The 23,809-nt window shown below is 30.5% G+C and overlaps 1 protein-coding gene across 1 annotated transcript; it reads right to left on the reverse strand.

Annotated features, from left to right (window-relative positions):
• Window positions 1-369: 369 nt before the first annotated feature.
• On the reverse strand, window positions 370-23,753 carry LOC112601003 (flocculation protein FLO11). Its single transcript, XM_025348400.1, has 5 exons — window positions 23,368-23,753; window positions 6,281-6,436; window positions 2,406-6,216; window positions 2,106-2,324; window positions 370-1,652 (listed from the first exon to the last, which is right to left on the reverse strand). Exons 2-5 carry the CDS (start codon window positions 6,406-6,408, stop codon window positions 789-791), a joined length of 5,022 nt encoding a protein of 1,673 aa, XP_025204185.1. The 5' UTR covers window positions 6,409-6,436; window positions 23,368-23,753; the 3' UTR covers window positions 370-788.
• Window positions 23,754-23,809: the final 56 nt, after the last annotated feature.

The raw sequence follows: 23,809 nt of genomic DNA on the forward strand, positions 1-23,809 counted from the left end.
CTGTTTAATTCTTTATTATTACGTAAAAAATAATTTAAAAAATTATAATTTTGACTAAAACTAAAATAAATTCAACTGTAAACGTATTATTGAAGTAAATTTTATATAAATGATAATTGATTTATAGTAAAAATTTACAAAAATAAACGTAGACATGTTTCCTTAAAAAAACTAGGAACAATCTTATTTTCCATATAAAAAATCTAATATTTAAATATTTAATATAATTTTTATGTATAAAAAATATAATTTAATGTTGCCAAAATATATATCACAAAGCGTGTCACAGTTTTATAATAACGCATTTAGTACACCTAATTATTACGATAATAATAAACTGAAAAATAGTAATAATATAAAATTGTACGTATAAAAATAAATATACCTATATAAATAATATGTAAAATTATTGTATATAATAATAAACTTAAATAAACGTTTAGGATGTCGATTTTACCAAGATCATAAAATTATTTGAAAAATATCAATGGATCATTTTTAAATACTTTTATTGTTAAATGTCAGTGAAATCGACAGGATTAGTTCCATAAAACCTAATGTCAAACACAGTAGGTACTGCAGTTAATTTTTGGTTGCAAAAACGGAATTATGTCTTGCGGTCGATTCGATATTTTTAAAACAGAAACTCACATTAAATCCATCATTTGGCAATAGTGTGATAGTGTACACATATTTATAATGTTACATTATGTTTTTTTGGACGATGTCAATATGGTTATTATTAATAATAATGATTTCGTTAATTATTATAATCGTCGCGTGACGGTTCACGGCAACAGCCTCGGATTAAACCTGCCCAAGTAGATGATCATGCCTGTGGGGTTGTGCCGGACAAGGTACAAAAACGGCCTGTCGAACCGGAGCCTCGGCACGTCCGGGAGTCTCGCCTGCCTGGGCCGCAGGTTGAGCGGCAAATGCGAGTACGGGCTGTGCAGCGGCAAGTCATCGGCGTCGCGTTTCCGGCGACCACCTTCGTGGACGCCATCGTGAATGCTCTCGTCGGTGCTTACGCGGTCATCGTCGTCACTTCCGGTTAGACTGCTCCCGTCGCGGCCGTTGCGACCCATCCGCTGCGGTGACGCCGGATACGTTTCCACGTGATGCCTGGCGCCGATGGTGTCCTCGCCGCACGTACTGAACGTGTTCACCTGCAGCATGTCGGACAGGTACAAGTCGTACAGCCCGTTGACGCCGCGCAAGTCTGCCTTCTGGTCGCTGAACACGTCCCGGAGACCCATCTTTTGCAGGGCGGCCGTGGTGTTCAGCACGGATCGGTGCGAGAACCGCGGCACCTGCAGCTCGAGCCCGGGCCGAGGCAACAGGCTCCGGAGTACTCGAGACCAGCCGCCCCGTCGGTAAGACGTCTCGATGAGCCGCTGCTCCAATCGGGCAAGTCCGTCACCTGGAGCCACCTGGCCCTGCTGGCCCGGCAGCACCAGTATGGTGGACACTGCCGAGTCCGGGCCCAGGCAAACGGCCGTCGCGTCTAGCCCGGGTTCGTAACCGGCCAGGAACCCACTGCGCCACACGGCCGCCGGCACCGGTACCAGGCGTCGCTGTCTGGTTGACGGCCTCACCACGAAGTACATTTCACCGTCCCGGCCTTCGGTTGACGCGCTCTCGCAGCTCGTCTGTAACACAAATGGGGTGCATGAGTTATTTGCAATAGACACAAGTTGATTTTAAACTGTACACTTGTTTTAAATAATAATTATTTTTATTTATTTTGTAGTCTTAAATTGTGATTAATAGAATTTACAATCATTGAACTATTTGGAGATCAAATATTATTTTGGCTATTACATTGGTTATAATCATTATAATTTTAAACATAGTCTACGTGAGGCCATAGAAAATATTTTTACTTTTGAATATTTTATAACAAGTAAATTCAAAATGCGAAACGATAATAAAATAATAATATTATATCATTATAGAATACAGAGTGTGTATATTGTTTTTCATGTTAACGAATGTCTATCAAGGGTTAAATTATCTTTATTTCGATAGAATATATTTTGATAGATATACTTATATAAATATTCTTATCAACTCTGAATTATTATTAATTAAAATATTTATACCTGGAATACGTTAGCACTGAATGCAGCGAATGGCGGTGTCAAACTTAAACCAGATCCGCGAAGATATTCTACAACACGACCCAATGTTTGTCTTTTGACCAATAAATTCGTTCGTCTCCTTAAAACGTCTCCGATCGTGTTAAAGTCGACTTCTTCTACGTGTCCATCATAATACTGCTGTACTCGTTCTTTATAGAATTCTAGTATTTTGCCATTTCCCTATAAAAAAAATTTAAAAAATGTAAACATTTAAAAATAATTTTGTTTATATTAAATCTAAGTATAAACAACAATTATTACCTTATGGCTGTATATCTCCCTGACGAAAGATGCGGTGGCCACACCAGGATTGTTGACATTCGTTATCGAGTGTGTTATATTCCGAAGTACTTGGTGAGGATTAAATGTCACCATATCATCAAGCCGAAGTACGTCGTTCATCTGACCGGAAGTGGAACCACGGGCCCCTAAGAATACCATGGCTAGCATAGCGGTTAGCTCGAAAGGAGATAGCACCAGACTTCTGGATGCTATTTGACCTTTTCCGGTTACGGCTGTCCACATTTTGAACGACAGCTCATTACAAAGGTCCACAAATCGGCGTACGTCATCACCCAAGAAAGCTACACTTGCTTCCATGCCCATGCTCTCGTGCGGCGCAGGATGCAGCTCAACTGTAGACGGAGACGCACTATTCGCCATTGGTGGCCTGTATGCATTGGATGAAGGTCCAGGTGATTTTACTATAGGCGATGACGTGACCGTAGCTGGTGTGGACAAAGTAGTGTAGTTTGCTACGGCCACTGAAGAGTTTTCGGCTACTGTCGTCGTTGAGTTTTGAATTTCAGATTCTGACGCTGTGACTGATACTGCTGCTGATGCTGTTGTTGGTGCCGTTGCTGTCGTTACTGATGCTGGTGTTACAGTCGCTGCTTTGACTAATGGTATTGGTGACGGTAGTTTCGTCGTGGTAGTCGATGTTGACGGCACGGTTACGGTTGATGCCGTCACTTCCTTCGTCACTGGAGGGACATGAAGGGGAAATGTTGTAGTTACAGGTTCTTCCGTATCGGTAGCCAAATTGGTAACGGCGCTTCGGTTTTCAAATGGCGTGGTGGTGTCGAATAACGCTTGCGTTTCCGATGCCAAATCGGTCAATTTAGCCACTTGTCCAGGTCCATCGGTAGAACTAACATTGAATACAGTCAACATTTCCAAGCCTAGTTCTGAATTTCGCAAAATCTGTTCTGTTTCATTGGTGGTTACCGATTCCGCGGCCATCGAATCGTTCTGCTCAACAAACTTGGTAACCGATTCCGCTGCAATCGTAGTGAACTCGTATAAATCCTGAGTCGCTGTGTTCTCGGATACGGTAAATGTGGTAGTTTCGTCAAAGTCTGATTTAACAGTCGCTTGTTTCCGGCTAGTTTGTTCGGTAGATGATTGTTTACCCTCAATTGAAGACAATTTTTCGTAAGGGTGCTTACCAATTTCCTGATACTCAGTTTCAAGAACCGTCGGCACTGCCGGCTTTTGTGTGTCTTGCAACATACTAGTTACCGCGTTTATACCGTCTTTGAGCATCATATCTACGCCCGGTGCACTGTTGTTAATTTCAGTTTCTGGTCTGTCTTTCAGTTGTAATTCAGGCAAAAAATGTGTCACGGGTACGTACTGCGTTTCCGATTCTGGTGTTGTAAATGTAACAGTGGTCACATTGGCAACCGTTGTTCCAGTCGCTGTTGTGGATGTTATTGAATCTGTTGCTGCACTGGCCGTGGACTGTGTTATCGGTGTGTCAGTTGTTATCTGAGCAACTGTCGTACCGGCAGCTATCATATTCGCAGCACTCATTGAAGCCGCAGTAGTCGTCACTGCAATTATACCTGTATCTGCAGCTTCAACAGCGGTTTTTACCGTTTCCATTCCTGTTGTCGTTAATGCTGATTTCGTTGTAGTTTCCACTGTTGTATTTTCCGAGGCTTCTGTTTTCGTTGATATTGTTGTAGTTGGAGTTGTTGTGGTCGTCGTAGTTGTTGTTGATGTCATTAAATCTCTAACTGTGGACGATGTCATTGATGTAGGAATTCCTGTCACAGTATTTATTACTGATGGTGTAGTAGTCGACATAGCCGCAGTCAGCGTTTGTTCAGCACTAACAGTAGTTGGAGATACAGTACTAGTGGAGATACTGGAAACCGTTGACGTTTTAGTCATAAAAGATGATATTAAATCTCTAATGACGTTAGGATCTGTAACAGAGCTTAATGACTGACTATTGCTGGAAAAAAATGATTTTTCAGTACTCATGTATGGAGTAGTGGAAGGGTAAGCAGTTGGATGTTGAACAGTAATTGGCCATTCTTCCACTTTTACAGATACATATTTATCTGGTTCCGTTTGACTTCGAACCGTAGTGGTAGATGAACCATATCCGAAATTTGGAATAGCCGTAGTTTTTAATTCTTGTATGCGATTTGACAAAGTGACATTCGTTCGATTTATGCCGTTTGGTCGAGATGAAGTAACTTTAGTCTGGAAAACTTTAACAGGCTCTTTGACGAATTTATTCTTTGACTCTTCCTCAGTGGAATTCCAAAACGTATCTATTGGTTGTTTCACGCTAAGAGTTGCATTATTTACCGTTTTGTTAACAACTTTTACGAAACTGTCAATTAGTTTGTTTGGATAAGCTTGAGTGGTTTGAGTAATTTTTTGCATATACTTAGTTGACATGTTACTTGGTGGATACTGGTAGTTATTTCTGGTAGTCGAAGCAGTAGTTGCAGTAAATTTATTAATCGATGATGGCTTTGTCATATAAGAGGTTGTAGTAGCATTCGCATGAGGTCGAGGTTTCGTGAAATTAGACTTAGGTGGTGAAAATCTTGTTGCTGTAATAGTAGGAGCGGTCTTTTGCGAAAATGGTCTATCTGTAGTTGTAGTTTTAAATGTCATTGTAGTAGGAGGTTTTTTAGCCGATGTTAAAGCTTCTGTAACTGGTTTCAATGCGCCACCGGTGCTCAATGACATTGCTATTGGGCTATAATAACTTAATTCTGGCGAACTTTCTTCTGGTACATAATCTGACGTACTATCTTTTTCTATTAAATCATTAGTTTGTAAAGGTTTGTGGTTGGATGATTGGCTATCAGTCACTTGTGATAACATATCTGATATAGAAGCAGACATTTCTTTATTCATCTCAAGACTATCAGCAGTAATAGGGGGCTTAGCAGTTGAATGCAACATTAAAATTGGTTTTTGCAGTGCTGGTTTTTGCTTCTCAAATGACTGTATTGGCTTGAAAGGTTTTTTAGTCGTTAATGGTTTAAGTGTTGTCCATTGTGTTGTTGGCTGTGTTGGAGTAAATTTCGTTGTTACTTCAGGTTTGACAGTAGATTTTGGTGTTGACCTTATTTTTTCTGTTGTAGTGGTCAATTGTGTTTTTATAGATGACGATGGCAATTTAAGTGTTGTTGATTGAGGTTGCATTGATACTAACGGTGCCTCATTTGGTGAAAATGGTTTTTTAATCAATGGTGTGTCCATTGATTCTGTAGTTTTGGACGGAAGTAAGTACCCAGAAAGATGAGCTACGTCATCAGGAGTTTCAATTAGGCCTGGGAATAAGGCTGACCACGCAGAAGCTGAATCTGGACGATGTAAAGATGTGCTAGGCATAGAAGGAATAGGTTTACCTGAGTTAGCTGCCATTTCATTTTTTAGTACGTTTTGTACACTTTCCAAAACCTTGTGAACAGCTGGAGCATCTAGTGATTCAAGATCTGAAGCGGGTAAGTGCATAAGTGCTTCTGACGAATGACTTGCAAGTGCATCATGATAATACGTAGGAGAAGCATCAGCCATCACTGATTCTGGATCTGCTCCAGCAATTAAACCATGTATCTCATCTAATGTCATTAATCGTTTAACTAAATCTCCCGTTTCATCGAACGTATAAAACTCATAACGGTCCGGTGATAGTAAATTTCCAGGACTACCTATAATAGTATCTGTAGGTTTATGTACATTTTTACTCTGTCCATCAGCAAAATACGTTTTGGTTCCATTTCCATGATCCATTATTACAGATACAGATGTTACCACACTAAGTTAAATAAAAAAAAAAATGAATTACTGGTTACACAATTTTTAATATTTATTAAACAAACCTTGAACCAAGAACTCTTCTTGAGTCTTCGGAATCTGTTTCTAATTGAGACGTAACCTTGGAAGGAACACATTGCACCGCAGATAGCAAACACAGTATCGCCAGCCATCGGGTATCGGTACCCGCCATGTCTGAATCTTACATTAGTTTTAAAAACCTAAAAAACGTCATATTTATTTATTCTTAATGTATTTAAAAATTAATATAAAATGATTTAATAAAACCATGTAAAATAATTTAATGTTGCAAAGTAAAATAGTACAAATAGTACAAAATATTTCCTTAGATATTTTTTAACAAAATCTAACATTTTAACTGTAAAAACTAACTAGTACGAATTATCGTTAAATTATATATTTGTATGCTATTAAATGTTTAGGATAGGTTGTATGAACCAGAGCGTGAAAACGACTGTGAATGTAAGTTTTATAACACGTTGACAATTTAGATTCTAAAAAATATATTTTTTTAAATCTTTTAAATAGGTAGATATACGTATTATATACTCGTGTAAATTATATATAATAGTATTATACATTTGTAGAACATACATTTTGTACGTAGGTATTAAGTAGGAAAATAGGTTTACTTTAATAATAGGTACACTTTTATATTTTATTATTTTTTTTACATTATTAAATTAAATGAATTATTATTTCAAGTGCAAAATATTTATTCAATATTTTTAAAGGCCCCAAGCATACAAATATAACAGAAATTTTATGTGCAAAATGTTCATTTTGATGTATGATAGGTTTTATTCAATGATTAGTCATTAGGATGATTAACGTGTATATTAGTGATTTTGTTTATCAAAAGGTATAATTTATGCCACTAAAGAAGAATAACTGGCTATAGTTTTTACACTTGTGTAACAAGAGTGTTCGATGATACACGGTGACAATAATCAGTCAACGACTTGTGACGTTTCTTATTTCCAAGAGGCTATGGACATAAGATATTATTATATTTCCATAACATATCGGCCTTGTGCCAATGTTAAACCGAGACGAACGTTGGCTCGTTCGCGGAGGACACTACACAACAAAAATAATACGTAATAATAATAAAAATGTATATTATTATCGTTTTAAAAATGTTATTTTTCTACGTTTTTCTTTTTCAATTTTTACTGTGCAAAATATTCACCCATCGCAATTATTATGATTCGACTACACTAGATTCCATCGAATTGCATGGATAATTTTCTCCACAAACTGGGTTAATATGTTATCATAGCTTTTAGACCTTTTCCAAATTCGTGTCAATGAATTTTGTGAAAATCATCGAAATAATATTGCAAATACCAGGTGGCTAAGAAAAAAATGCGATATAATATGTAACAATATAATACGTGACGAATCAAAAATTGACTTTTCCTAATGCTTTTAATTCAAATTCGAATTTATTTTTTGAAGGTTTTCTTCATATTGTACTTCTTAACTACGTGTAAATACATGTGTATGAATGCAAATCGATTGACGAAAATATCTGCGTGTACTCATGCGGTTACCGAATTCAATAGAATATTATATTACTCAATTGGTTTACGAAAAATAAAAAATAAAATTTGATTCGTATTTGATCCAATTATATCAAAATGTAGGTAATTCGCGCAAGCCTACGATATTACAACTGTTTTCCATTTAATTTCCACGGATCGATATTTATGTTGTGTTTATTGTTTTTTTTTTTTTTTTTGTCAACCACACATACGGTCAAACTAACCATTATTAAAAAAAAAAAAAAAAAAAAACTGTAACAATCGATTATTCATAAAAAGAAAATTAGGTAATAATGAAATAATTGTAAAAAGAAAAAAACCAATATAACGCTTATCATAAAAAATAAATAAATAATGAAAAAATCAAATAACTCAAATTGTAATATAGTTTAAATTACTATAGTCTATAACGTTTCATATTATAATATGCATATTTTAGTTTTTAAGAAATATGATATTCTTTCCAATCATTTGAGTTACACGTATTCATGTAGTATATTTTATGAAAAATAGTAAACCGCTGATTGGAAACTTAATAATTGGAACATATTTTATAATATATTTACATAAAGTAGCACAATTAAACATATATATTTACTTTTAATGATGTAGTATTGAATTTACATATTTTTTATTATGTATTTATTATTTATTATAACTTTTTTTCCTATAATTTACTTACTATAGTTAATGTATTTCATAAATATAAATTTAACCATTTAATTAAGCAGTAATATAATATATATATATATATATTTATTTGTTTAGATTTAATCAACATTGATTTAATATACTTAACTAACTAAAAAATTATATAAAAAATTATAAAACTGCTTAACTCTATAAACTTTGAAGAGATTTGTAAAATATAAATTCTACAAAATCAAGAAAATTATAAGAATATATACAACAAGCATCCAATCCACGGATGTAATAGAAATAATCTGATCACATAAAACGCTGACATGTAATAAAAATAATTTACAAATCCTGAAGTCCATTTGATATTTAACAATATCATTCACTATATAAAAAACGAGTATAATGATTCTGTTTTATGGGTCAATGATCTCAAGATGAGGTGTTGAGAAGACAAACATTTTATAAGCCCCTGTCAAAAACCACAGTTAATTAAAAATTGAAAAGTAACGTTAAATAAATATTGTATGTATCTCTATAAATACAAACGTGTCTAACAGAAAACCGTTATCAGTGTCTCGTCGTTTAACCGGTCCTTCCTGAACTGCAGATATTTGTTTAAATTATTACTAAAAACAATAACTATCATTGAATTAAGCGAAAAACATTAAAAAATATACATTTAAATATTTATTACAAAGATATGACTTTGTGAATGCTAATTGGACAAAATTATATAATTAAATATATTATATTAACATGAAATGACGAGAAACGTTATACTTAAATGATGAAATTATAAAAAAATGATTAGAATAAATATTTGAAGAAACTTTTGTTATAGACATTTATAGTTATGATAGAAGTTATATTTTATTTTATTTTATCATTAATAGTATCTAATAAAGACTATACTAATCTAACAGTAATTAAAGAATAATCAAATTTGTATTACTAGTATCACTTTGTTGACATTTTTAAATTTAAATAATATTTTTTTTATCATTTTCAGCTGAAGAGAACGTCACCAACTAATAATTTGTAGTATAAAAGCACCCTAACTTAACCCTGTCTTGCACGAATGAATGAATGGATACTATAGGAGTATTAATAGTAATTATTAAAACACCACATTATATAGAAAAATACAGAACAATCTATGCTTAAACGAATACATTTTTCGTTGAATAAAATATTTTTCGTATAAATAAAAATAAAATAATAAAATATTAAAAATGAATAGAAAATATTTTCGAATTTTTAAAAAAGATTTAGCTCAACTGATAATGTATCATATAAACTGAGAAAATGTAGTGATTTTACGATGATTCTATGATATTTGTTTTGATTCGTTAAACATTATTTTTGTTAAAAAATACACTTAGAATAATCACAAACACTATATTTAGAGCAGCGCGTTCTGTTGGCCATTAAATGGTTTCGTTGATCTGGGCAGCGCAGTGCCAGATAGAGTAAATGTTAGTCTACCGAGTTTTAGAACTTATACTACCCCAATATCCGTGAAGTTTAATACTAAATATACCTAAATATAGTATAGCCTATCAAGTTATCAAGTAATTCTATAACTTACTGTCCTATCTGAAACTGGGGTAACGTCTTATTAAATAAAAGCACTATATAAAACTTTAAAATGTCTTTAGTTCAGCGAATCTATTAGATTAATAATTTTAAACTTGGAAAGCCACTTGTTTTGTTTGCATTATAACTTTCTAAATAATCAAATGATTCTTGTCTTTTTAACACACACGTTTGAAGTAATTTTAAACAGTGGTTACTGATTGTTAAATTTTTAAAAGACTGTCAATCGATGATTATATAAAACTAATAAGTTACATTGTTGATTTTGAAACATTGAGTCAAAACAGTCTAATACGTCCTCAAAACAGATTAAAACAATACACCTTTACAGCTACCTAAGGAATTATTTAACTGATTAGGTTATTGCGTATTTTCGTCTGAATCAACGTTATGACTGGATCGACAACATGGTAGTTATACTAAATAACAAGTAGGTACCAAATTATAAATATTATTATATTAATAACTAGTGTACGAAGTTTGTAAAAAAATAAAAGACAAAATGTAATCATGCGAATTTTGTTCACGAAAAATTATCGGATTATTAATAACAATAAATGCTTTAAAAAAAAAATCTAAATAAATTACATTAAATTAAAATGTATTAATAAATAAAAGTAATTTTTATCTAGCTTTGACTGAAAAAAGTTATTTTTATAATAAGTTATTATATAATAATAATTTCATTATTTTAAGCATTAAATATACATAAATATTAGTAGGTATCTATAGTAAAAGTTTATGAAAATAAAACTTAACATTTTCGATCTAACAACGTAGCTGTGCATACAATTTATTGTTCGACTATATAAATAATTATTATTCAATATTTTGAAGTATAGTTAAAATCAATTATTTTTACTAGATATGAATATAAGTTTAATACTGTTGTAATTATAACGATCATGTATAGGTAACAAGTAACATTATATTTTAGTGTACTGTGTATATTTAATGAAACTACAGATTCTTTTAAACCAAATTTCGTGTGAGTAAATAATTATTACTCGAGTGAAAATAGGACACACCCATTAGTAGATGCTTTAAATTTAACGCGCTTCTTATTATCAGTAAAGAACCAACAACAATCTACGTGTGACATGCAAAGAACAAACACACAAATATTTAGTCATCATCTGTCCCAAATAAACTAAACCACGTAAAATTATCAACAACTCATCTTCACTATAGAGACTTGTTGTCATAAGCATTCAATGTAAAACATCTTAAAGAAACTTATGAAAAATTTTACAAAATAAACTTTTATCAACAATTGTAAAAACTATGCAAATTATAAAATCATCATTAGCTTTAACATATTATTATAATTTTAATTTGGCTTTAGTTAAAAAATGACTAATAATCAGAATAACCTTTGTTATTAAAACATTATACCTTAAGAATAAAAATAAAAATAAATGTTGTGATGAGTATACCTACACTTTACAGTGTAAATTTTCTTTAATTTTAAAATTATATAATTCATTTTTTTTTTTTATATTTTAGGTTTATATTATCACTATTTACAACTTGAGCACCAATATGTGTAATCGAATAAATTGTTTGTATTTTTAATTATCTGTTTTGAATGCTTCTGTAGATGCTCACACTATTTTAAAATTTTATTTTGCATTAAGCGTACCAAAATCAACAGCACTTTCTTCTATAACTATGTATAAAATAATACAACTTGCTTATCAAATACCAAATAAATACTCTAAAAATTAACATTTGCTATCTTCTCTACATCGATATTCGTTATTAAAAGAAATAGAAAGAAAAATGTTGTTCACCGTGGTTTCAAACCAAGGTATTAAATTATATTTCTACAATTCTACATCTTGAGGATAATTGACGATTAAGATCAATGGCCAAATTGACGACTACCATAATCTGATAAAGATGATTTCTACAGGATTGATTAATCGAAAATCGTTCAAAGCGTGCGATTATGAAAAAAAGATTATAAATAGGCTACAGTTTACAATTGAACAAACATAAATCAGTGAAAATACATCACGAAAAAAAAAATATATAAATATAAATCAATAACTCCTGTCTACTGGATTATTTCAAAGGAGCGCACTAAATATCGTTAAATGGTTTTAAAAAATCTCTCGCAATAGGTCATATATTATGGACATTATGGTATTTCTCTAGATTTCAATGTTTACAAATAAATATTTAATTCAATGTCACCCCTCGCCTACAAGTACAAAATGCGTTGTGTCGCGCATCATAGATTCTGATATATTATTCTTATTTCGTCGATCTTCGTTGTCGTCGTATGATGACATTGTCAACGATTTTTCTAAAAGCTGTCATTAAAACACATCGTAACTGCAACAGGTATACAATACCCCTAGCACAATGTCGCTCATTCGGGCTAATGGACGACCGATGAACCGGAGAATAATATCATACACGGTTGGACGGCAGGCCACGAATTACGCGCCACAGTTCGATCCACCGTCACAGTGTCCGATTACCAACAGATATATACTTAGACAGTAACCTATTATAATATTACGTACGAAGTACAGTCATCATAGTCGTCCCCTATCTTACTTATATCTTATTTTCATCCTCACCGCGAATCGTAAAGCATTATTTTATTATATCCGTCGTCGCCGCTGCCGATGTAATTTTAACATTTTAACATAAACAACAACAATGGGTAGAAGAAAAAATAATGATGCCTAGTCGAAAAAAGTCGATTTGTATAAAAATCAGTGTCGATGACGAAAACGTACTTATTATCGCCGAGGAGGTAAATTTTTTGGATGGCCGACCAGCCATGGAACCTGCAACACTTGTCGTCACCGCCGAAAATAATCATCTGAAGACAATTATACTTGGTACGGCAATCACGGATACCAATATACATATATAAAATATATAAGTATACTCGGTGTACACGTGATATGTTCTATTATCCAGTAAAACCGTGAGAATCGTTGAAATTTATCGGAAACTGATGGTTGGTAAAACACCGTGTACCTTCATCGTCGTTTCCGGTCGATAAGGTGACAATAATAATTCGTCAAGGTAGTTGTTAAACCAATCGAACACAAATGGAAATGAATAGAAAAAAAAAACGTAAAAATATCCAATACTATTAGAATTTAACTCCAGATAAAGACTCGGATAAAAAAAAAATTATCAGCTTGTAATATTACCTATAGAATAAATTATACGATATACCTACGTATAAAATTATATAATGATTGCGGTACACCACGTTAAGTATACCCACGCCATATTTCCATCTTAATTATTTAGTTTTTCCTCTTCAGTCGAGACGATGATGATTATTAAAATGTTATATTTTATACAAAATTTCTAATGACGTGTTGATTTAACTACGCATTAGTGAAGTATACGAATATAATACAGTACCAATAGGTATTTAATATGTGTTTTTTAGTAGTATTATTCTTAAATTAAAAAATTAAAACGTTATTAAAAAAAAGTGCCATCCTTAAAGCTTAGAATTAAATTAAAGTTAAGTCCACAGTCCTAGATTCCAAATCGTATGAACTGCTATAAGATAATAATAAAATTTGAATTACGGCAATTATGCGGTGTAATTTACACATTGATATTTTTAGTTCTTATACATAACTGCAGAGTACCTATAAATATAACGATTATATGAATTCTTAATAGTACTAGGCCGTCAAAATATATGATCACGTATCGTTGCTGTAATAACTACTGCAATATATGCCTGAAAAAATGGAGAAAAACTCAAAACCACAAAATATAAATATTGCCATGAATTATTCATGCGATAAATTATGTTATTATTAACATTTTTTTTAAGTATAGGTACTATAAGAATTACATTTTTACCGAGAAAGCGTATTACTTAAATAATTTAAATAATAAACAGAACTATTTTTGTAATTAACGTGTCGGTCACTTTAAAATAATATAATAATTTTTTATCTCATTTTTTAATATTTACTGTGGTTTGGATAATGATATTAGATAAAAAATTTCAGTTGCATAATTTAATTTAAAATTGACAATGCAAAATATTCTTATGTATTTATAGTAAAACACGTTTTTATTTAAAAATATAAATGATGAGGACTAGTCTGAAGTAAAAATTAAGAATATATTATTTTGAAAATATCTTTTTACACTATTTGATAAGTTTATGGTATATTGTAAGATAAACATTTAAATTTTAAATACACAATATAATCGTAATAAATATTGTTAAATAAGTAAAAAATGTTCATAAAAATTAAAAGTGTGAATAGATTTATCGTAAGATTTATTCCAAACAGTTTGAAATGCGTTTTAAAAAGAATATTGAAATAACGGTGTATATACCGCATTCGAGATAGGTATACGTGTTATTACCACAATTAGTACGAACTGTAAGTCAAAGACCTCTTGTACCCTTTGTACTTCACCGGTTTAACTTAGTATTAACGTTCAAATAAAGTATAAAACCATGACGTATTTAATATACATGATGATTTGACGATATAGAGATAACGAGCTGAACAAAATATTTTACCAGATTAAATAAAATAATATGTTTCGTGTAGATCTGATGATTCAACTATATAATTTGCGTGCATATGATATAATAGTGTTATTATTTTATATATTATATAGATATATCTAGTATAGTAATTCATCGTTTTCGATCACTATACCTAAAAACAACTCTGACAATAATTGCATGTCTTACATGGTAAACTGCGTAATACTATGTTGGTAATAAGTAATAAATAATAATTTTACAAATAATCGCATGTTATCATTTCATTTTTTTTATGCGGGATTAAAATTACCCGAGATTTGTATTTTTTGTATAAATATTTTATATTATTATGATTTCACGTAAATTGACAACGTTATAAAATGTCAATTTGCATAAGTTTACATTAAATATTATTAGCATAAATGCAGTGCATAATAATTCAAATATCAACTACATATATCCGTATTATCCGATCAAATAATAAAATTAAAAATATTTTTGATTAAAAAGTAAATAATATCAGGAGTGTCATCAATGGTGGCTTCACCATTCAAAATATCAAACTAACTTTAATTTAAAAAAATTGTATGAATTATTGAATCCCTCTCAAAATGAAAAAAAAACAATACATATATATATATAAACAAATATATATGGAATATTTATCATACTGAAATATAACATAAAGTTTAATAGATTTTCAAATATTGAACTTAGATTATGAGCCCAGCGATAAATGTATTAATTTTGTAATAATGTATTTTTTTTTGTCTATTATCACTTTTAGAAGGAGTAAAAATAATTTAATATTTAACTTTAAAGGTGGTTTTTGGTAGAAAATTGGATCTATTTTTATTTTAACAAGTCAAAATAAAAAAGTAAGCAGAATTTTTTAAAATAATAGGAAATATAAAAAAGAACGGGAACTCTTAATCAAATTCTACAGTTTTTGACAATTTTTTTTTTTTTTTTTAATTTAAAATAAATAACTGTAAATACATTAAATTTTTACATCAGCTTTTTCTGTGAATCATACAATTTTCATAATAGTTTGTCTCTTTTTGAGCTATTAACAGACATTTCATTAATTGTTTTTCTATAAGTTCTAATAAAAATATTTTAACTCGTTTAAAAATCTTAAAAATGTATTGCAAGATTTATCAAAAGATGCTAACTTAATCATTAAAAAAGGTTAAAGATGCATGGGCTCGTAAATTTTTATAAGTATTTGAAGTTTAATGTTTAACCAAATTTCATGTTCAAACTTAACCGGAGAAAATTAGAAAAATAACAATTTTAGTTTTTTTTTTTGTTCTAAAAAGTTTATAATATATCTTCAAATAAACTATTTATTTGTACTGCATATGAGTTATATACTTATGTACATATATAGTCAACATATGTATAAAATATAGATGGTCTAAATTTTATTTTATATTTCGATGGCGTTGCCAATTTTAATTCAAAGAAAATGGTCAATGGTTTCAGCTGAATGACTACACGAGTACCAAGAACATCACCAAGTAATTAAAATTCAGTTGTTAAAAAACAAAAATAATAAATTCCTATAATGTTGGATCCACTAGTATTTTATTTCTTTATAATACACCTATACACATCACACACACACATGATAATATATTCACCTATTATAATATTATAGAATCAAAACATCATTGCATATATTATACGAGTATATATTTATGATTTATGTATTATGTATATGAATGAATTATTTGCATCTACAACATTCATCAATATAATAACGACTGCAGGAGTATAACCAACCAATTAACATATTGTATAGCTGCAGCCGATTCTCTGTGCGGAGTATTATTGTAAATTGAAACCATGTGCAATATTCATACGCAAATATGCATTTCGTACAATTTAAAATAGGTACTGACACATCTATCAAGGGACACGAGAGAGTTCAATGACATGGTCTGCACGTGCGTAGGTACGTACATAATAGTTTTAGTCGTGATTGTCGTCTCATTTTCGCACGCGGGTGGTTGACAAACGGCTTCGGGTGGAAAAAATCGACAATCCGGAAAACCGCAGTGCAATTATCGACCGGCGATGGGGGCAGAGGCAGACAATGTTCTTTATAACTGTTCTATTTTTTGAGTCACAATCAAAGAGGAGAAAAAAAAAACTACCTACTTTAATGTAATTGTACTTCACATCGCCGTACGTGTACCTACTGTACGTTTATATTGCATTATATATCATATAAATATATAGGTAGGTAGTAGTGCAGTACGTTTTCATCTGTAACTGGCCGACGGACGTTCGAATTTACGTTCACTTGCTGACTGCTGTGCGTACACTTGTACAGTTGCAATTCGGGCGAACGACCGACGAAGTTGTCTCCGCGCAACACTTACACATTATATACACGTGATCGAAACACAATCGTAAAATAATAATCTATTACGGCGAAACGATACGGATGAAATGAAACGTATACATATACGATACCGAAACGGGCCTAAGACGCGCGCCAACGTATACCTATATCATTCAATAATAATAAAAATAATAATATTATACAGTCCGATATGTAGGTCTGTACGGTGGTGGCGGCCGACTCGTATTATTGTACACACACACACATACTCCCATACACACACGTGTCCGTTATAACATATAATAGGCGGCGACGGCGGTCGTGTCTACGCGTTATAATGGTGTATTACCTGATGGACGGACGGTGAGAAACGGTGTGATTTGAAGATCCGTCACAGGCGTATATATATATTATATACCTATATATGTATATAAATATATTACATCTGATGGGATACCTAGTTACTTGTACAAGACATTATTCGGAACGTAGGTGCATAATATAATATACGTGTGCGTACACACACTTAAGGTTTAATGGTGTTACGAGAGAGGATGGTGTATTAAACATTAATATCATAACATAATATATTATCATATTTTATTATTATGCACGTCTCGTGCGTAGGAGGCGAAGGCGGTAAGCTCGGAACACTAAAGTGGGTCGGCGAAACGCCGACGGCGTGCGGATCGGTCACCGGTCCGGGCCGACGGCTAAGATTTAATGATGTGACTGCGAGTCCTTCTGAGCGGCGAACGAGATGCTCTGCACCTGATACTTGTCGAGTTCGCGATAAGACTACATGGTCATGGTGGTATGCCCGTGAATATGAACTGTACATTATTATATAAATAATAATGCATCTATGGTGTTGTCGACGCGTTGTGTTGTGTATATTACACTACTATAACGGATGCAAGTATGCCATGCGTCATACTGAAATAAAAATATTAAGCGTCATTTAGTCCCATGACCGCAAGGGACCATGGCAGAACACCATTTTGTTTAAACGAATTTGAATTGAACTACGTGTATTTGAATTTTTGACATTTTTATGAATCCGACAATATTGATAAATATTAAAGATTTTTTAATAAATTTCGGCAGATTTTAGGAAAAAAAAATTAACACTGAGACAAGTCGTTTTGTAAAACACTTGACACAGAATTCATACATTTTTAAAAATCCTTATTGCATTACTAAATCAATCGACATCTGTAGGAAAAAAAAAATTTGAAATTAAATTGTGTTCCTTCTTGAACACGAACATAGAATTTCCAATACCCTCAAATCTTAAGATAGAATAAATTAATAAAATGGCCTCAATACTGGGAGATCTAAGTATTCTATGTTCATAATTTTAGGTAATACATGACTGACTGGATTTTTTTTTTATACTTTATATTTTATTTATCACTCTATTTATATTATTATGTATACATCATGATTTATGACAATCTGGACAGAATAATAATGAAAATTATATAGAAAAATAATAACCAACAAAACGGTGTCATTTGTCGGTCCACAGCACGATACCTGCGCTGTATACTACGAGTGTAATTTAATTAACAAAAATATATTACATTTTACTATTGTAGTCATTATATTGAAGTGACGACTGGAATTTGCTTCCGTCGTTGGACAATTATATTACGAAACGGAAATAATGTAAAGAAGTTACTATGCTATACAATTACACAAAAACTTCAACGATCTCGATTCGTATAATATAATATTATTATACGTAAAATACGTAAAATCCTATTATTATTTTTGATGTACAGAAGAGTAGGTAATAAACTAATAATGAATTCAACGTGACTCTAGTGCATTGTCAGTCAAGACGTGAATAAAAAGTTGATTACAATTAACACGTTGACAAGAAATGAAAAATGCCAACGTTATTACAAACAGCAAAATACAATTTCATAACTTTAATAATATGTATAATTTATATATTTATCTACGTAATATACTGTACAATTTACACGCGTAAGCAATATGCATTTCAATAAAGAGGGAACGCACTCGTGAATTAATATATTAAAATGGACGAAAAACCTGGGAGAAATGTATTAAATAGAATCTACACTGATGGTAAATGATTATTATTATTATTGTGCTACATAATACATGACAAAGCCAGTAGGAATTGAATAAATATAATATTTAATGATTTAATTTTTTTTTTTTTTACTTAAAATAACCGTCATGAATGACGAATGCGTTTATTTTAAATATTATTTACTGATATAATAATTATGCATAATATAATAATGTACATAGTAGTATTGGAAAAACTAATTTAATTATCACTCTTAAGAGTACCTATAGTCCAAGCTTCGGATCGTATAATTATATTAAAACACGTTCATAATATTATCTACAGTTTCATCGGAATGTTAAAATTATCTAAAATAATTTATCAGAAATATATGGTAACTATGTTCAAAATATATACTAATAATTTTGTGAATTTGACACAGATTTTAGTTCTTCATTATTTTTTTTTTTTTTTTTTTAACCGTATAATTTCACGACGTGATATTAACTTTGACTAATGCATCATTTGCAGATAAACACGAATAATTGTACAGTTACTCTACGCCACTTTATAGTTGGAAACATCCGACGACAACAACGGTTAATTAATTTCAACGGAAATTTATCGATCCAGTGTTCTCTGACCCAAAACATTGAATATTATTGACCAGTGCTGTCTGGAGTTATGTGATCATTAAAGATGTTTTGAAAATTACAATTGTAGCCAATCGGTATATATAGGTGAATATTTTAACAGTTTGTTGTACTGTTTATAATATGATGAGTATAAATCGATACACACGCTTATAAAAGTTATAATGCGTTCAAATGTACTCGAATCTTATGCATTAAAAATAATATAATAAAGGTATGAATAGAACATAGGAGTTGGTACCCAAAAATATACCACGTATCTATCTGAGTATACATGTGCTAATGTAAAATAAGTATAATGCTCACAAAATCATGATTCCGATGCCTCTATTATGTGCACGAGCTTGAACCAATAAGATATTAGATGGATCGGAACGAACGCGAGTTAAGAGTACAAAATAACATACAATTCAAATCATTTGCTTCGTGTCTGCCTGTCCGACTGCCGGGCACAAAACTACACTGAATCGGTTAACCGGTGTTTCTGCAGTATTACAACGTAGGTATTAAATAATTATAGCTATAAATAGACGTATTATAGTGGTTTGTATATTATGGCTTACAGGTCGACGTCCGTTTATTACTGTGTTAAGGAACGTGTAATATGATCGTAAAGTGTGCATAATTATTTGCCATAAAAACATCTTCATTATATCATTATATATTATATTAATTATTATTATTATTATCGTTGTTGCCTTTATAGACTAAAAATGATTAAAAACCATTGACGAGAAACTAGTTTTTAAGATGACACCGCAATAATATCGGTATGATTATCTTGTAAATAAACGTGCAATTTATTTATTTATAAAAGAAACCAACTGTATAATAATGTATAATAGTAAGTATTGATCACAATAAAATTATAAAATCGCTTTAACATATAAAACAAAAATACAATACTGTTGAATGACAATATTTTCATGGTTGATATTAATAGAGCATATATTATATGTAAGTATTATACTAGTTTATAATAGTACAATGGAAATTAATAATGTGGTTTTTAATGTAAACATCAATATTCTATAGAGTATATATACGTTAAATTTTAAATACCTATCGCATAAAGCCTTTGGTTTCTACTTTTTTTAAATAAAAGAATAAAATTATTACCAGATGTTTGCTATTTAATTGTAATTATTAATAATAATATATTTAAAAAAATTCGGTTACAATCATTTTTAAGAGGTTAGCTTGTAAAATAAATTTCAAATTAAACAATTGTTATTTTCAATTAATATAAAATAATAAAAATTGTAATTGTATGAAAACTTTATTATACACGATAATGTACGAATATATCTGTCTTTATTGTATTTCGTCTCAATAGTCAATCCGTTTGCAAAATAAAATATTAACACAATATAACTTTAATTTAATTATTAACATGCAAAAATTGTATAAAAATACTTTTTTATTACTATACTTGAAATAATAATGTATTAATACGTTATATATTTAATAATTTAATCAAATTATTGAAACCATTTAGGAAGTCCTAGAAATATAGTAACATATTTTTCTCGCAATATTCATCGTACAATGACACCAAATAGAAATACTATTAAATCTTATAGATTATTCAATATATAAACATTGGGAAAACCTTATTGAGAGTATTATTTACTTCCCCACATTTTGGAAATATTTGACCTAGATATCATAATAGCTATCACATATTAACGTTCCAATATTAATACTACGAATTAAGCGAAATTCTACGTCAACTTACCGTCCTGCGAGTTCAGTGCAAATTGCAAACCTCTTGAATTATTAATAAGCTAAAACTATGTCACTTCCAGTGACTGACTTTTTAGTTTTTTTTTTACGGTAAAACCATAAGCATGTATCGTGACAATGATATTACTATAAATGTTTCTTTACAGTTTTACAGTAGTCTTTACAGTATTAGTGGCTTATTTAAACTAACTTCCGAAATACAAGAAATGTATATTTATACTTGAATTAGTTTTTATTTTATATTATGTACCTAGTTACTAAAAACAAAAAGAAATAAAAGGAAAAAAATAATTTGTTAAACAATAAACACAAATTATGTATTATATCGTTTTCATGTATGATTTGTGATTACAAAATGCTGAAACACAATACTAAAGAATGTTTAAGTGAAGTTCTTAATTGATATTCAATTAAAATAATACAAAACTAATCATAAAATTTATTTATTGTAAAAATGTTATTCTTACAACTTTTAAATATTGTTCAAATTTTCATTTAATAAAACCAAATGAAAAACAAGGATTTCAATATTTTTATCATGTTTCAAAAGTTTAACATTTAATAATAATAATAATAGATATTTATTCAACCCCCCCCCCCAAAAAAAAAAAAAAAAAATAATAATAATAATAATAATAAAGATCAAATTATTATTTATGACACCTCGTGAAAATTATATACCTATATATTTCTTAAGTATAGATCTGATGGTCTAAATTAGTATTGAGTCATACAAATAATGTGGTAAATTACCAGCGAGGTTAAATATTTTATAATTTACCGCATACTTTTACTTAATACATACCTACCTAATATTAGGACATTTTATGACAGGAAAATATAAAAGTTTCTTAAAAATGATTCATAAAAATTACAAGACTATCACTATTAACCAATAAAAATAATAATTATTAGTTGAAATTTTAATTTTATATAAAATAAAATAACTATACAGATGTCTTATAATATTGTTGAATAATTTTTAAATGTCAAACATTTTACAATTTAACAAGTCTTTTTGTTGAAGAAAAACTAAATTATCACAAAACGCAATTTTAAGATAAAATCTATTAAAGTTCAAAAAAAAAAAAAAAATACATTATATTTATTCTTGAATTTGATTAAGCCTAACTCATAATTTTTTCAGTTTTATTTCTAAAAAATTCATAATTTATTAGAGAATTACATTTGGTTAAAGATGAGATCTTTACTTATATTATGATAAAAAAAATAATTACTTGGTTTGAAGAATAATAAATTTCAATCATATAAACTAAAGGTTATTCGTGTATTTTCAATATCTAATTTGAAACACATTACAATATAATTAACAAATCAACAACAATAAAAATATTTTTAAGTAATACAATTCCAATAAACAAAATATATACAATTTTATAATGTACTCGATTTATAAATGTATATAATGATATAAACGCCATTAATTACTTTATAATTTGTTGAGTTCAAGTTTAGTATACTACACTGGGACGAAATGATTGATTTTAGGTCTATGAAGTTATCTGTAGACCTCTAAATTTAAAAAAAGGATTAAAATAAAGGATAACTATAAATAATATGAAAAATAATTAATAAGATATTTAAGTCTTAAAATAATATTCTTAGAAATATTGAATTAATACTAAATAAAATGTATTGTTTAGCGTCGTAAATTATAATATAACCCGTTCATACATGCCCGCGTACCTATGTATATTATATGTATACATGTATTATGTAGACGGTATGTATAATTCATAGTAATAATAATAAATTATTTAATGAAGGTAGTACGTTGGTAACCAAACTTAGTCAAAGTAATTCTCTTAAATACTTATTCGATTAATATCTTAAGCTACACAATTGTACAAAAATAACTGGCCTATGGATAATTAATATACCCAGTCCAGTCGATGGTGCCCCCCGTGATGATCACACAAACCATATAAAATATTTTCTGGAAGCTTAAATAATAAAGTAGCGTATTGAAAGTGATATTATGAACTATCATAATAATTATTACGGCCAGTCTTCAGTTCTTACCTCGGTGTAGAAATATGTCGGCTTTATCACAGGTGACCGGAAAGGGACGGACGCGTCGTCAGAGCAATTTAATTTGGAAATGCACGAAAACAAAAAAAAAACCAGGCTTCTGGGACGACCGAAATATTTGCTTCCAGTAATCCACTAATCGTAGACAGTGGCCGATGCGCAGTAGAGTAACTTTATTGTTATACCCGTCGATATTACTGTTATTGTCGAGACGAACGAAATTGCAATATTACGTCTTTGTGATAATAATTCTTACGCGCACACGTCAGAGGGATTCGCGTTTGGAATATTACAGTATACTAAGGAGCAACAAACGTCTTGCGGAACAAACGTCTTGTACGACACTGAGGCAGACTGCGGAGGTGTTCTTAGTCGTCAGCTGCGACTGCGGTTGTGTCGGCGGCGAGGAAGAGGAGCTGCGGCGGCGGCTATT

The sequence above is a fragment of the Melanaphis sacchari genome, unplaced genomic scaffold, assembly GCF_002803265.2.
Source record: "Melanaphis sacchari strain LSU unplaced genomic scaffold, SCAv2.0 Contig73_pilon_pilon, whole genome shotgun sequence".
In the NCBI taxonomy this organism is placed as follows: Eukaryota; Metazoa; Arthropoda; class Insecta; order Hemiptera; family Aphididae; genus Melanaphis; species Melanaphis sacchari.